The sequence below is a fragment of the Acinonyx jubatus genome, chromosome E4 (assembly GCF_027475565.1).
Source record: "Acinonyx jubatus isolate Ajub_Pintada_27869175 chromosome E4, VMU_Ajub_asm_v1.0, whole genome shotgun sequence".
NCBI classification, from domain to species: Eukaryota; Metazoa; Chordata; class Mammalia; order Carnivora; family Felidae; genus Acinonyx; species Acinonyx jubatus.
This window is the reverse complement of record NC_069395.1, coordinates 45006060-45019809: the sequence shown is the minus strand read 5'-3', so window position 1 is coordinate 45019809 and position 13750 is coordinate 45006060. Positions and strand designations below refer to the sequence as shown.

At 34.1% G+C, this 13750-nt stretch overlaps 1 protein-coding gene across 11 annotated transcripts in view; it reads left to right on the top strand.

Moving 5' to 3' along the window:
* The window catches only part of EDEM3 (ER degradation enhancing alpha-mannosidase like protein 3), a 102491-nt gene that overhangs the window by 30961 nt on the left and 57780 nt on the right, over positions 1-13750 (top strand). For all 11 annotated transcript variants that reach the window (XR_008293221.1, XM_027074363.2, XM_015073318.3 and 8 more), the window contains 7 exons: positions 94-228; positions 2491-2596; positions 8410-8507; positions 9989-10114; positions 10320-10403; positions 12271-12354; positions 12894-13018. Coding sequence is in view for 10 of the 11 variants with exons in the window: in XM_027074363.2 (XP_026930164.1) it covers positions 94-228; positions 2491-2596; positions 8410-8507; positions 9989-10114; positions 10320-10403; positions 12271-12354; positions 12894-13018 (758 nt within the window). In the remaining variant the exon portion in view is untranslated. The remainder of the gene's footprint in view (positions 1-93; positions 229-2490; positions 2597-8409; positions 8508-9988; positions 10115-10319; positions 10404-12270; positions 12355-12893; positions 13019-13750) is intronic.

Here is a 13750-nt window from a genome sequence, read left to right as displayed (position 1 = left end):
ATTTGATGAAAAATCTTGATTGAAAAATAATCTCTTATCCAGAAGCCATTATCTCTTGACAGTTGCTAATGATAATCTTCTGATTTTATTTAGATTAATTTAAAGTTTGGTATCAGAAAACCAGAAGCTCGGACAGGAACTGAGACAGATACCTGTACAGCTTGTGCAGGTACCTTGATCCTTGAGTTTGCTGCTTTAAGTCGATTCACAGGAGCAACAATATTTGAGGTTTGCTTTTCATAGTCTTTGATTTCTTGGGTTTTGGACATAACTAACTTTATATCTTTTTTTCATTGGTCAAGTATGAGGATTATCAATTGGAGGAGTACTGTTAGTTTAGGGAACTTTTGTCTGGATTCCATCACATGGTTTTTGTCAAAACCCCAGAAGTCATTGTGAGGTAGCTGTATGTTAAATACAACTTTGCATTTCTGTAAATTTTTAGCTCTATTCTTAGAAGACTTTTAGCTATATTCTATGAATTTGATATCACAAATGTCTTATATGAAAAACTGTCTTTTTGTTTATTCTACTTCTAGATGGTCTATTGCATTTCTGAAAGCTTCACTGAAACACAGTGAACTTTTTACTCTTGTCTTGACAGAGTCATAGCTGTAAGTTTTTTACTCCAAGGTTAATGTTATTTCTTATCTAAAAGACTTAATATTCCCTAAGTAATATGTTGTGGACTAGCTGTGTCTCACACCTTTAATTTTATCTGTATGTTTAAGCATGTCACTATAGTGCAATAGTATCGCAAAATACCCTCTTTTTCAAACATATGATTTAGGAAAATTTTTAAAAATTCAGCAGATGGCACACAGAACAAGCCGAAATAGGGAATACTTAAAGACATTGGATCTGAGTGTAATTAAAATAAGTCAAGTGGTCTTTGTGTGTATGTGTATGTTTGGTTTAGTGTTTATTTTGTATTTTGCTGACATATTTTCCTTTCATTGAAAAGTATAGTCATTTTTGCATACTGTCTTAATTCAAACTACAAACTCTGAGATACTGATGCATGTATAGGATGGGCAAGTGAGACTTAAAGAGGATAAGATGCACAGCAAATAGGTGAATGAGTGGAATTGGAATTAGAATCCATGTCTTTCTAAATACAAAGTCCATACTCTTTCCACTAGTCGATTTTGTATTTATGAGTAAGTCTCTTGAAAATTATGATCTTTTTAACTTATGATTATACATTAATTTATTGTAAGAGAAGCAACCTGATGCAGTTGACAGAGCATTGATCTAATATAGGGTTGGCAAACAATAGTCAGGGCCAAATCCAGCCACTGCCTGTTTTTGTGAATAAAGTTTTATTGAAACACAGCCATGCTTATTTATTTATTTTTGTCTATGACTCCATTTGTGCTACAGTGATAGAGGTGAGTAATTGTGACAGTGACTGTATAACCCGTAATGCCTAAAATATTTAGTATTTGGCCCTTATCAGAAAAAGTTTGTTGGTGTTGATCTAATAAAGAGATAAGAATTCTCATATTAGTTGTCCTGTAATTCAGGTTTAAACTTTGGATAAATCTTTGATTTCATTGGGCCTGTTTTCTTAGCTGTAAGATAGGAATAAGGAAATATAATCTTTATGAAACTTCTGCCCTGAAGTTCTAGTGTTTAATTAAAGCCATAATCTGCTTTGTTCTAAAAAATCAGCACAAATAAGTTGAATCAAGAGTTAAGACTATTTTACACTCCTCTTAGATCTACAAAGTGGCAAATTGGTTTAACGATTTTTTTTCTTTTGTAGAAGTACTTCTCCAAAGCTAAATAGAGTCATGCTCTGAAATTAATTTTAACTCTCCTGTAATGTCCTTTGCTTTTATCTTTTATAACATTTTTTCATCCAAAGCCAAGAATTTGATCAGAAATTATTTTAATTTAGTGTCCAATGGGTAAAAATAAATGGAAAAAAATGGTATCATAAGGTTATAAATTTGGTATTGCCAAATGAATACTAGTTAATATATTTAGTCTTCAGTAACAAAGTTTTATGCTATTTAAGAAGTGGGCTCTTGAAATGCCTGTTTGTGTTTCAAAGATGACATACGAACTTTGAAATTCTCTTCTAATTCTCTAAATAAGACTATCTAAGGAGATCTTCACTTTGTATTTAAATGATAGGCATTATTTTAGCAAGTACATTTAATTATGGCAGCAAGTAATATAATTTAATAATACATGTGTGAATGTGAACTTGCACTATCAGAGTAGATGAACATGATGGTCTCAAAGTGAGATCACTGCCACTAAATAGCATTTTTAGACCTGTTCTTTTTAACTAGACTTGATTGGCTGAAAGAAAAAAAGCCAAGATTTTACTTGTAAGGAAGTTTCATATAATAAATCTTATCTTAGGAATTTTACTTAATTCTTAAAATATGCTGTGAGCCTTTGATTTTTGTTTCTTTGTCTCCTGTTTTCCAGAGACATATAGTTCTTCAGGTATGCTTTTCTTTTTTTTAATTATAGGAATACGCAAGAAAAGCTCTTGATTTTCTCTGGGAAAAAAGACAGCGAAGTAGTAATTTAGTAGGCGTGACTATAAATATTCATACTGGAGATTGGGTAAGAAAAGGTATGTAAGTCGGGCTTCTTAAGCCTTCATATCCTGAGAATGGTTGGGAAATAAAGGATTTTCATTTGTTAAAATAATCTTTGGGACAGTATAAAGCATAGTTTTTCACCAGATTTTCTAGAATTTTAACTAATTTAACTTGATTTTCTTCTTTGGTGTCAAATAATAGCACACTTACTCTAGATGGGCTTACTGTTTTGTTTCATATTTTATTGGGTATAGCATTATAGATATAGGGTATAGATGAAACACTAGAACTATTCCTTTGAGAACTAGAGGATCAGAATACCTCAGCCATCTCACATTAAGTGGAAATCTGTATTTAATGTTATCACCAGCCCTTATTAAAATGAATTGGATTCGTGAGACAAGTGTTATTTGAACAAACCAAATATAGTGTTATATAAAGAATATGAATGAATCTTTATAAGACACTCCTATAAAACATAGATGAATGGAAATATACTAGAATATTCCTAAGGAGATTATCTTACTTATTATCTATTTAGTATTATAGAAGATTTTTCCAAATTTTGTCTGTAGGGTTCCTGAAACTAACCTGAATTCTGGCTTCAGAATTCTGCAGTTTCTTTTTTTAAACTTACTTGGAGCCCCACATTGGGCATGGAGCCTATTTAAAAACAAAACAAAAAAAGAAAACAGTGTAATCTGCTTGGAACTGAAGTGCAAATTCATCAGAATTAATTTTCAATCATAATTTTTGGTTTATGACACACTCATCATTGGTCCATGCATGGCCCATTTTGCTTAGTCATTTTTAAGAATGTAGTAAGGACCTACAAATGGGTCATCCATTACTTGACAACATGCACTTCTGCGTATGGTCCTTGACTCTCTCTACCTGTGCAATCCCACATCTCTGCCTTCTCTAACTGAAATAGTCATCATTCTTATGACTGATGATTTGCTTTTAATAAAGTTATGTTGCATCTGTATGTATTCTTAAAAAGTACATTTCTTTGTTTTAAACTTTATAAAATCCTATGTCCTGTATACTTTTGAGACTCTTTCACTTAATATGATTTTGCTAAGATTCATGCATATTATTACATGAAGGCATATTTCATTTTATTTTGACTGCTGTCTAATATTTTATTGGATGAATGAACCACAGTCTAAGTATTTAGATAGTTTCCAGGATTTTACTGTTGTGAATAATAGTGCTGTGAATATTTTTTATGTTTCTCCTGTTGTACATGTTTAAGAGTTTTTCTTGGCTATATATGTAGGAGTGGAAGTTTTAGATCATAGGATAAATTAAGGTTCAGCTTTAGGAGATAATGTCAAAATTGTTTTCAACATCATTTTCCAAAGTCATTTCACCACTTTATACTTCCATCAGCAACATATAAGAGATCCCACGAATTAACATCCTCTCCATTGAGTATTGTCAGACTCAAAAACGATTTTGCAATAAAATGGGTATAAAATGATTTCCCATTGTGGTTTCATTTGTATTTCTTTGACCATTGATGATGTTTAACACCTCTTCGTATTTAGTGGTCATATAGGTTTCCCTTTTTTTTTTTTTTTTAATATTGATGTTTTTGTATTTTGTCCATTTTCTACTCAGTTGTGCTTTTAAAAAATATTATTGAGGGGCACCTGGGTGGCTCAGTTGGTTAAGCATCCAACTCTTGATTTCGGCTCAGGTCATGATCTCGCGGTTTGTGGGATTGAGCCCAGAGTTGGGTGCTGCTCTGAGAGTGTGGAGCTTGCTTGGGTTTCTCTCTCTCTCAAAATAAATAAACTTAAAAAAAACCTCACTTTATAAAAAAAAAAAATAGTGTTGATACCTATGTGATACTTACGATCTATGTGATAACTATCCTTTGAAATTTATTGACATTTTCTTTTTGGCCGGGAACATAGCCAGTTTTTGTGAACATTTTGCTTAAAAAAGTGTGTATTTTCTAATTGTTGTATGTAGATATCTATATATATCAGTTTGCTTAATTTGTTCAGATCTTTGCTGATTTTGTTTGCTTGAACTCTCAAGAATTAAGAAAGGTGGATAACGTTTCTGACAAAGATAATGGACTAATATCTGCCTATAGTTCTATTGGTTCACTGGTCTATTTTATTGGGTGCATACATTTAAAATTGCTCTCTTCTTGGTTGAACCTTCCATCATTATGCAGTGATCATCTCTAATAATGCTTTTTGTCTTTTACTCTGTTTAATCTGATAGCAGTACAGCTCCATCAGCTTTATATTGTTTAATTGCCTGATGAGTGTTTTTTCTATCCTTTTACTTTGAGTCTTTGCAGGTGCTCATGCTTTAACTCTTATAAAATGTATAGGTTTGTAAAAGCCAATTTGTCTTATCTTTTAATTGGTGATTTCAGTCCATTCACATTTACTTCTATTTTTAATATATTTGGGCTTATACTATCTTAATTGTAATTTCAATGTGTTCCACTTTAATCAGTGTGTTTTCTCTTTATCTTTTTGTTATTAAATGAAACTTATATTTACCTTCTAGTAAGACATGGACTTTAGCATGTTCTCCTGTCTCTGTCTCCACTCACCCCACCCCCCATTTCCCATTATATTGATATTACGTAGTTGGTTCTTATTCACTCTGAATGTGTTCTTTTTTCTTTTGGTCTTAGTGCTACCCTCCTTTTCCTTTAAAGGTAACAGACCGTCAAGGTATTTGCTCACTTGTACTTTGTATATTGCTCACAACATCTGTTAGATTTGCCTCTCTTCTTATTTAAGTAATTATTCCTGCTTTCACTAGCTTTAATAGCTACTGAGACCTTTAATGCCTGACAGTCATTTTATTATGCTTTCGTATTTGAGTGAAGGTTTGGCTGTATATAATTTTCTGTTTAAGTTCTTTTCCTTCAAGTCTTTAAAAATACAACTCTATTGTCTTCTTACATCCTGCTAAAAAATCTGATATTATTCTGATTTTTATGCCCTTGTGTGTGTGATCTACTCTTTCTTTCTCGAAGATTAAGAATATTGAATGCAAAGAGGGGTGCCTGGGTGGCTCAGTCTGTTAAGCGTCCGACTTTGGCTCAGGTCATGATCTCACAGTTCGTGGGTTGGATCCCTGTGTTGGGCTCTGTGCTGACAGCTCAGAGCCTGGAACCTGCTTTAGATTCTGTGTCTCCCTCTCTCTGCCCCTCCCCCACTTGTGTTCTCTCTCTCTCTCTCAAAAATAAACATTAAAAATTAAAAAACAATAAAATATTGAATGTAAAGAAAATTTTCTGAAAATTTCACTATAGTTTTAGATGTAACATATTCTTTAGCTCTCCTTTTGGTATTCTATGGGTCCTTTCTACTTAAAATCTTTGTTTTTTTTTTTTTTTAAGTCTATTTATTTGGGAGAGGGGCAGAGAGAGAATCCCAAGCAGGCTACCCACTGTCAGCACAGAGTTTGGCATGGGGCTCAATCCCACAACCGTGAAATCATGACCTAAGCCAAAATCAAGAGTCATACGCTTAGCCAACTGAGCCACCCAGGCACCCCTAAAATCTTTTATGTTTTTAATTGCTGAAAACTGGTCTTATTTTTTATTTTTTTCATCTTATTTTTAGATGTTCTTTTCATTTTTATTTGTCTTTTTGCAATTCCTATTATCTTAATCACTTCTATTTCTATCCTCTGTATGTCTTAGCCTTTGTATATATATATATATATATATGTATATATATTTGTGTATATATATATATATTTCCCCCCCCGCCTTTTCTTTCTTCTGGAAGATTGCTTCTAGTCTTCAGTTGGCTCATCTGTTCCTCAGCTGCATCTTTTCTGCTGTATATCCCATCTATTATGTTACTTTAACTGTGTATTTTTATTCCATATGTTTCTGCCCGATTAAAGATTTTTTTCTTGTTGGGGCACCTGGCTGATTTCAGTCAATACAGCATGTGACTCTTGATCTCAGGGTTGTGAGTTCAAGCTCCAAGTTGGGTGGAGAACTTACTTAAAAATTTTTTTTTCCTTATTTTTTACTGCTAATATCTTTCCTATCTCTTTAGTATGTTTGTTAGGCTAAATTTTTAAAAAAATTTTAAAGTTTATTTATTTATTTTGAGAGAAAGAGAGCACAAGCAGGGAAGAAGCAGAGAGAAGGAGAGATAGAATCCCAAACAGGCTCCACACCATCAGTGCAGAGCCCCATGCGGGCCTTGAACTCACAAACTGTGAGATCACGACCCAAGCAGATCAAGAGTTGGACGCATAACTGAATGTGCCACCCAGGTGCCCCTATTTGGCTAATTTTAAAATTAAATAATTTAAAATGGGTGTTCCTGTTCTATTTCTTGTTCTGATAAGTTCTTATTCTAGTACATTCTTTTTATTTTTAGAAAGTCATGCTTCTTAAATGTTTTTGGCCTACAAGTTCATGTTCTTTGTCACCTACTCTGTGGAAAGATCAGATTCCAATCCCTGTCATCCTCAGTGATCTTAGGGATGAATTCTAAGAAATTTTTTTTAAAAACACTGATGCTTAGATTCCTAGAGATTCTGATTCAATTGACGTTGAGTGTTCCCTGGGTATAGGGATTTGTAAGATTGTAATTATAATTTAGATTGTAATTCACTAGCCTCAGTTGTGGGGAAAAGTAGGGGAAAGAATGTCTAAAATTAGTCTGCCACTCTTTTGTTCAGTTCCTTATGCAGGGCTTCTATGATGCCCAGATTTTACCCTGAGGATACCTGGAACATAGACTGAGTTGTAGCAAGGATAGGAGGAGACATTGTGTCTTATGACAGTGGTGGGACAGAAGCATCTGCAAAGCTCTAGCAGTTTCCCACCTGATTGACTTTCTTAGCCATGTCTGGCCGCCTTCTGTTCCTGGCCAAGGCCACCCTCTCCCCCACCTTCCCTGCTCCTGCCGCGAGGTTTCTTACAGGTTTTTATTTTCTTTATTTGGTCCATTTTAATGATGATCTTGGAGGAAGAGGCCACTAGTCACACTAGGTGCAGCAATTAGAATTGTCACCTCTAGTGGGGTGCCTGTCTGGCTTACTAGAGCATGCAACTCTTGATCTCGGGGTTGTAGGTTCCAGCCCCATGTTGGGTGTAGAGATTACTTTAAAATCTTAAAAAGGGGGGGAAAAAAGAATTGATACCTCTAAACAGCTGCAGTCTTGATTTCATATCTACTCTAACTCTACAGATTGATGTCTTACTGATTAAGGGTATAATTTTTTTAAAAAAAAATTGCACAGTGGTCTTCTCTAGTATTTCCTCTTTGGAGTTCCTCACTAAGAAAATGAGCTTTGAAAAACTTCTTAAAACTAGTATCTCCTGCTTTTTTTTTTTTTTTTTTTTTTTTTAGTTTTTTTAACGTTTCTATTCATTTTTGAGAGACAGAGAGAGACAGAGTGTGAGCAGGGATGGGGCAGAGAGAGAGACAGAAAATCTGAAGCAGGCTCCAGGCTCTGAGCTGTCACACAGAGCTCAACATGGGGCTTGAACTCATGAAGTGTGAGATCATGACCTGAGCCGAAGTCGGACACTTAACCTGCTGAGCCACCCAGGCACCTCTCCTGCTTTTAAATAAGGTTTATGTAACCAGTTTTGCAAAGTAAGAGTCTTTTTTTTTTTTTTTTGTAAACATACAAACATCAGCAAGGAATTGTCGGTTATTCAAATAGTAGGGTTAATATTTCTGTAAATGTTGAATTTTTACTGTAAACACAATTTCATGGTTAGACCAGTGTTTCATTCTTAGTGTACTAATATCCTCACTTGTACTCTGTAAAGAGTTTTTAAGACTTTTTAAATAAAGAATTGTGTTTATGTGTATTTTTTCCATAGATAGTGGAGTTGGAGCAGGGATTGATTCATATTATGAATATCTGTTGAAAGCCTATGTCTTACTTGGAGATGACAGTTTTCTGGAAAGATTTAATACAGTAAGTTGATCCAATTTTATATTAATTTTAGAGCCAATTTTATTTGCCAGATTTTGATAGAAGCTCAATTATCTGAGTGGCAATCTGAGAAATAATTTGTTTTTAAACGTGTGTGTGTGTGTGTTTGTGTGTGTGTGTGTGTGTTTGTCAGTATTCCCTGATGATGTTGGGCAGGGATAGGACAAAACTATATAAATTCCAAAAATTAGTTTACAAAGTTTTTCATTGTAAACTAATTTCAATTTCATTTTCATTACAAAAGTTTTCATTTTCATCTCTTATCAGAAGTTTTTAAGATCTGCCAGTAAGTAATGGGTAGATTTGAGTTTTACCTAATATTCTACGCATGAAGAGAATTTGTTGGAATAAATTACTAGTTATTTTTTTCCTGTGGATTCCAATTCTTTGTGAAAACTTGGAAGTTTGACCTACTCCTTGATCACATCAAGCATACAGGGCTTTGGATACCTAGGAGAAACTAGTGAGTGTTCATTTCAAAAGCAGGTCTGTAAGTCTTAAGTCTGGGTCAGAATTATAGGCATAGTTTTAAGAGAGAAGGGTAAGGATTACTAAACCTGATTGGATTGCCTTTGTAATTGAAGCAAAATGAAATCAGTACAGCAAACTCATCAGCTGTATCACTATGGGTTTTTTTGAAATTATTTATAATTTGTTTGTTCACCCATCAATTCACCCACATTACTGTGAGACAATACAGTGTAGTGACTGAAGTATGGGAGTTGCTCTACCTGAGTTTAAATCCTGGTTGTACCACTGGTTTTGTGACTTTGGGCAAGTAACTTTACACTGTTTGTCTCTGTTCCTTATCCATAAAATGGAAATAGTAGTACCATTCATGGAGATATTGGAAGGATTAAATGAGCTAGGGCATATGAAGTGTTACAGCCGTGTCTCAGCATCTAGCGGATACTCAGTAATGGTCATTAAATAATATACAAGTTAGGAAAAACCAATAAGAGACCCAATAATAAGTTATCGATTGAATACTTTAAAAAACACTATCATATATTGTTTATTAGATTACTACAAGATTTTCTTGAGGTGAACAAGAACAGATTATTTTTGTTGGCTCATTACCATTCATTGACTAACAGCTCAACCTGTTGTTGTCAAAGCTGAGAAATATCTAAGGGAGGAAGATAAAAGAAGGGGAAAAAGAGTTTTTAAGAACATAAAAGACATCCCATCAGGGATGGGATGTTCAGATCTGTTCCCCTCCGAAGATCTTATATTAACTATAGTCTTTAATATTCTGTATCAGAATTAACACAGGGGAGTATATATATTTTAGAAAGATTCCCATACAGAATAACTTAAATATTTACATAATTACTTAAGTAAATTTATTTATATATAAATTCAGCTTTACTTTCTTCACAGCGTGATTTAACAAAATGCTGTTTTTAGAGTAGTACATCTTTTTTCATCTGCTTTCATGAACACATATTGTGATCTTCTAGCATTACGATGCCATAATGAGGTACATTAGCCAGCCACCTCTTCTACTTGATGTGCATATCCACAAGCCAATGCTCAATGCTCGGACTTGGATGGATGCTTTGCTCGCCTTTTTTCCAGGTTTGCAGGTAAAAAAACCCCAAAACAAAACACTGTACTTTCTTAATATTAACGTAGAATGACGAAGTACATTTGTGACCTCTAAAATGGAATTACCAAAATGGAGTCACATTTTAAAATGTATTAATGTGCATTTTTCTAGGTATATAATGACTCTAGATAAAATCAATTCCTATTTTATTAGGTAATTTTGTTGTTATTGTTGACTTCTAGGTCTTAAAGGGGGATATTAGACCTGCCATTGAAACTCATGAAATGTTGTATCAGGTGATTAAAAAACACAATTTCCTACCAGAGGTAAGCAAATAATCTTTGGAATTCTAATTTATATATACTGTAACTTACTAATTTAATAATGTACCAAGTGTCGTCTTCAGGGTTGGTTTATTCTCTTTTTCTGTTTTTTCCCGGTTAAATAGTATATCCATTTATTTTTGGTTTATAAACTATTATATATGTTTTTCCTTCTTCTCATATACCAAAAGAACTCAAGTTTAAGGTAATGCTGGACTTCTGTGTAAAAAAACCCAAAAACCCAATTTAGTATTTTTCAGCCTTTCTAATCCATGCCATTAGATATGCATTGTCTATTTCTAACTTTCACATATATCCATCAGCTAGAGAGACTTTTTTTTACTCTTTATTTTCTAAAGCTTATTTTATGAAAATGATAGACATTGAACATACTCTTGCTGATCACATAGACTGCCTTGTTTTTATATATTAGTAATATTTCTAGCTTGATATGGCAAGATTTTAATAGCACACATTTTGGCTTTCCAGAAATGTACCATTAAAAATTTTTTTTTCTTTTTTAACGTCTATTTACTTTTGAGACAGAGAGAGACAGAGCATGAACAGGGGAGGAGCAGAGAGAGAGGGAGACACAGAATCTGAAACAGGCTCCAGGCTCTGAGCTGTCAGCACAGAGCCCGACGCGGGGCTTGAACTCACGGACCGTGAGATCATGACCTGAGCCGAAGTCGGATGCTTAACCGACCAAGCCACCCAGGCGCCCCTCATTAAAAATTTTCAAACTCATGTGTGACCTTGTTCTGTTGCTGCCTACTCCCTACACTGTGGGATATCTGAACATTCCTAAAGTGTTTGTTTTAGAAAGTATAGTTATATTAGCCTTCAAGTAAGTAGGACTGTGCATTGTAGAAAATTTGCATTCACTCTGAATAAACTGACATTTCAACTAAATATGTCTTACCGCAGATGAAGTTTTATTTGGTTCCCACAAAGGTTTTGGTCTTGGGGGCTGGGGTGGCTCAGTTGGTTAAGCATCCCACTCTTCATTTCAGCTCAAGTCATGATCTCATGGTTTTCAGATCGAGCCCCACATTGGACTCTGCACTGAGCATGGAGCCTTCTTGGGATTCTCTTACCCCTCTTTCTCTGCCTCCCCCCTTTTAAAAATAACTTTTAAAAAAGCTAAAAAAGTTTTAGTTTTATTTTAATCTTTTTTTTTAACACTTTATTTTCTTTTTTGAGAGACAGAAACAGAGTGTAAGCAGAGGAGGGGCAGAGAGAGACAGGGAGACACAGAATCCAAAGGCTCCAGGCTCTATGCTGTCAGCACAGAGCCTGATGCGGGGCTTGAACACACGAATGTGAGATCATGATCTGAGCCAAAGTTGGATGCTCAACTGATGGAGCCATCCAAGTGCCCCTTAATCTTTTTTTTTAACCAGTTGGCTCTGTTAGTGAATAATTTCAAGTGAGACTAGTGTAGTTTTTAACTAATGCTCTGTCTCACTCTGCAGAGGATTTGAGGTTACAAAAGAAAGTGTATGCTAAAATGCCAACATAGAAATATAAGAACTAGGGACTTAAGAGGGGAAAATGGAGATAAGGAAAAAGAAAACACAAAGGCGCATGTAGTGGCATTATTGAGTTTCATAGTTTTCTCTAAGCTTCCTAATAGCCAGAATGATCATTTACAAAAATAATTACATTTAATTGGTAAAAATAGCACCTTACCAAAAATGAATTGGGATTTTAAGCTATGAAAATTTTCATTTTGTAGATGAACGTTATCAATATTTTAATTATTTTTAAATTGTTTGTGGTCTAATTCATGTGCTATTATATACTCTGGAGTCACTTGTTTATTTTTTAACTCACATTACTGTACCTATTTATATGTTGTTTTGTCCAGGCATTTACGACAGATTTCAGGGTACATTGGGCTCAACATCCTTTAAGACCAGAATTTGCAGAAAGTACCTACTTCTTATACAAAGTAAGCTATTTTACCTCTTTTTTTTTGCTGTTTAACACCCATTTTGTGTTGGATATCTCACTATCTTATAATAGTAATTGGGTTTTCAGACTGCTTGTTTAATGTTATAATGATTGGATATGTTACAGTTTTAATTCATCTAGTCCAATAGTTACTGAAAGATGTAAGAATTGACATCTAAGTTTTTTGTCTTTTCAAAATACTTGTATAAACATTTCTATATAGAGTTTTATATTTGAAAGCTGCTTTCTAAAGCATGTCTCTTACCTTTCTTTAATCAGGCCACCTTTCTGGGCATTAAAAATTTTATCTAAGGGTTGAGATATATAGTTGGACAGCTTTCCAGTTGTGTGTTTAAGAAATTCCATAAAGCAGATCCATGGCTTATTTTCAGAGCTAAGTTCTATGTAACCTGTGTTCCAGTGCCTGATACAATGCCTAAGCACCTAGTAGGTACTCAATAAATATCTGATAAATGAGTGGGTGTATGGTAATATATAAGCTATATATATGTATACATATATTCTCCTTTTTAATAGGCTACAGGAGATCCTTACTACCTTGAAGTAGGGAAAACACTTATTGAAAATTTAAATAAATATGCTAGAGTGCCTTGCGGATTTGCTGCCATGAAGGATGTTCGTACTGGAAGTCATGAGGACAGGTAAAACAATTCCTAACATCCCCTTTCCTCAGGGTAATTTACAGCAACACAAAATAGGACTCTTAGGTAGAATTCAGATAAGCTTTACAAAGGGTATTTGAAGATGCAAAACTTAGTTCGTCGTGTTTAATTTCTAAACTCTCTTGAATAGGCTGATTTAAAATTGTTTGAAAAGTTTGTATTTTTATCATAGTGCCTGGCATATAGTAGGTGCTCAAATGATTTTTACATAGATGAACAAATGATTATTAAATATCAGAACCTTAGTATTAGGAATGGGGTGTTCTGTGTTAATTTCTGACACTTTACATAATATAAAAACTGTTACCAGGATGATGAATGATCTGAATTATGATATATGTCAAGAATTCCTCAAAGTAGTATCGTGGTTAATGTATATTCTTATTCTGTTGCCGGTTTGGAGGCTAGGGAAGACCACTGGCAGTTTCTGTTTCATTGGTTACTGATAGATGTAGATGGCATGAAATAAGCTATAAAAAGCATACTTTGGTTACTGTGATAGTCACTAACATTCCAGTTATTTTAACTGTCCAGAACATAGCAACACATTTCTAATGAACACTGAAGTTTATTTATTTGGTTAGCAAATGTTCATTCCATAGGCATTTATAAGGTGTCTTATATGCCAGAGTTATACTAGTTTTTGAGGATTAAAGATAGGAAGACATGTCTTTTCCATCTTTGAATCACTGAGAATGGATGGGTAAATAA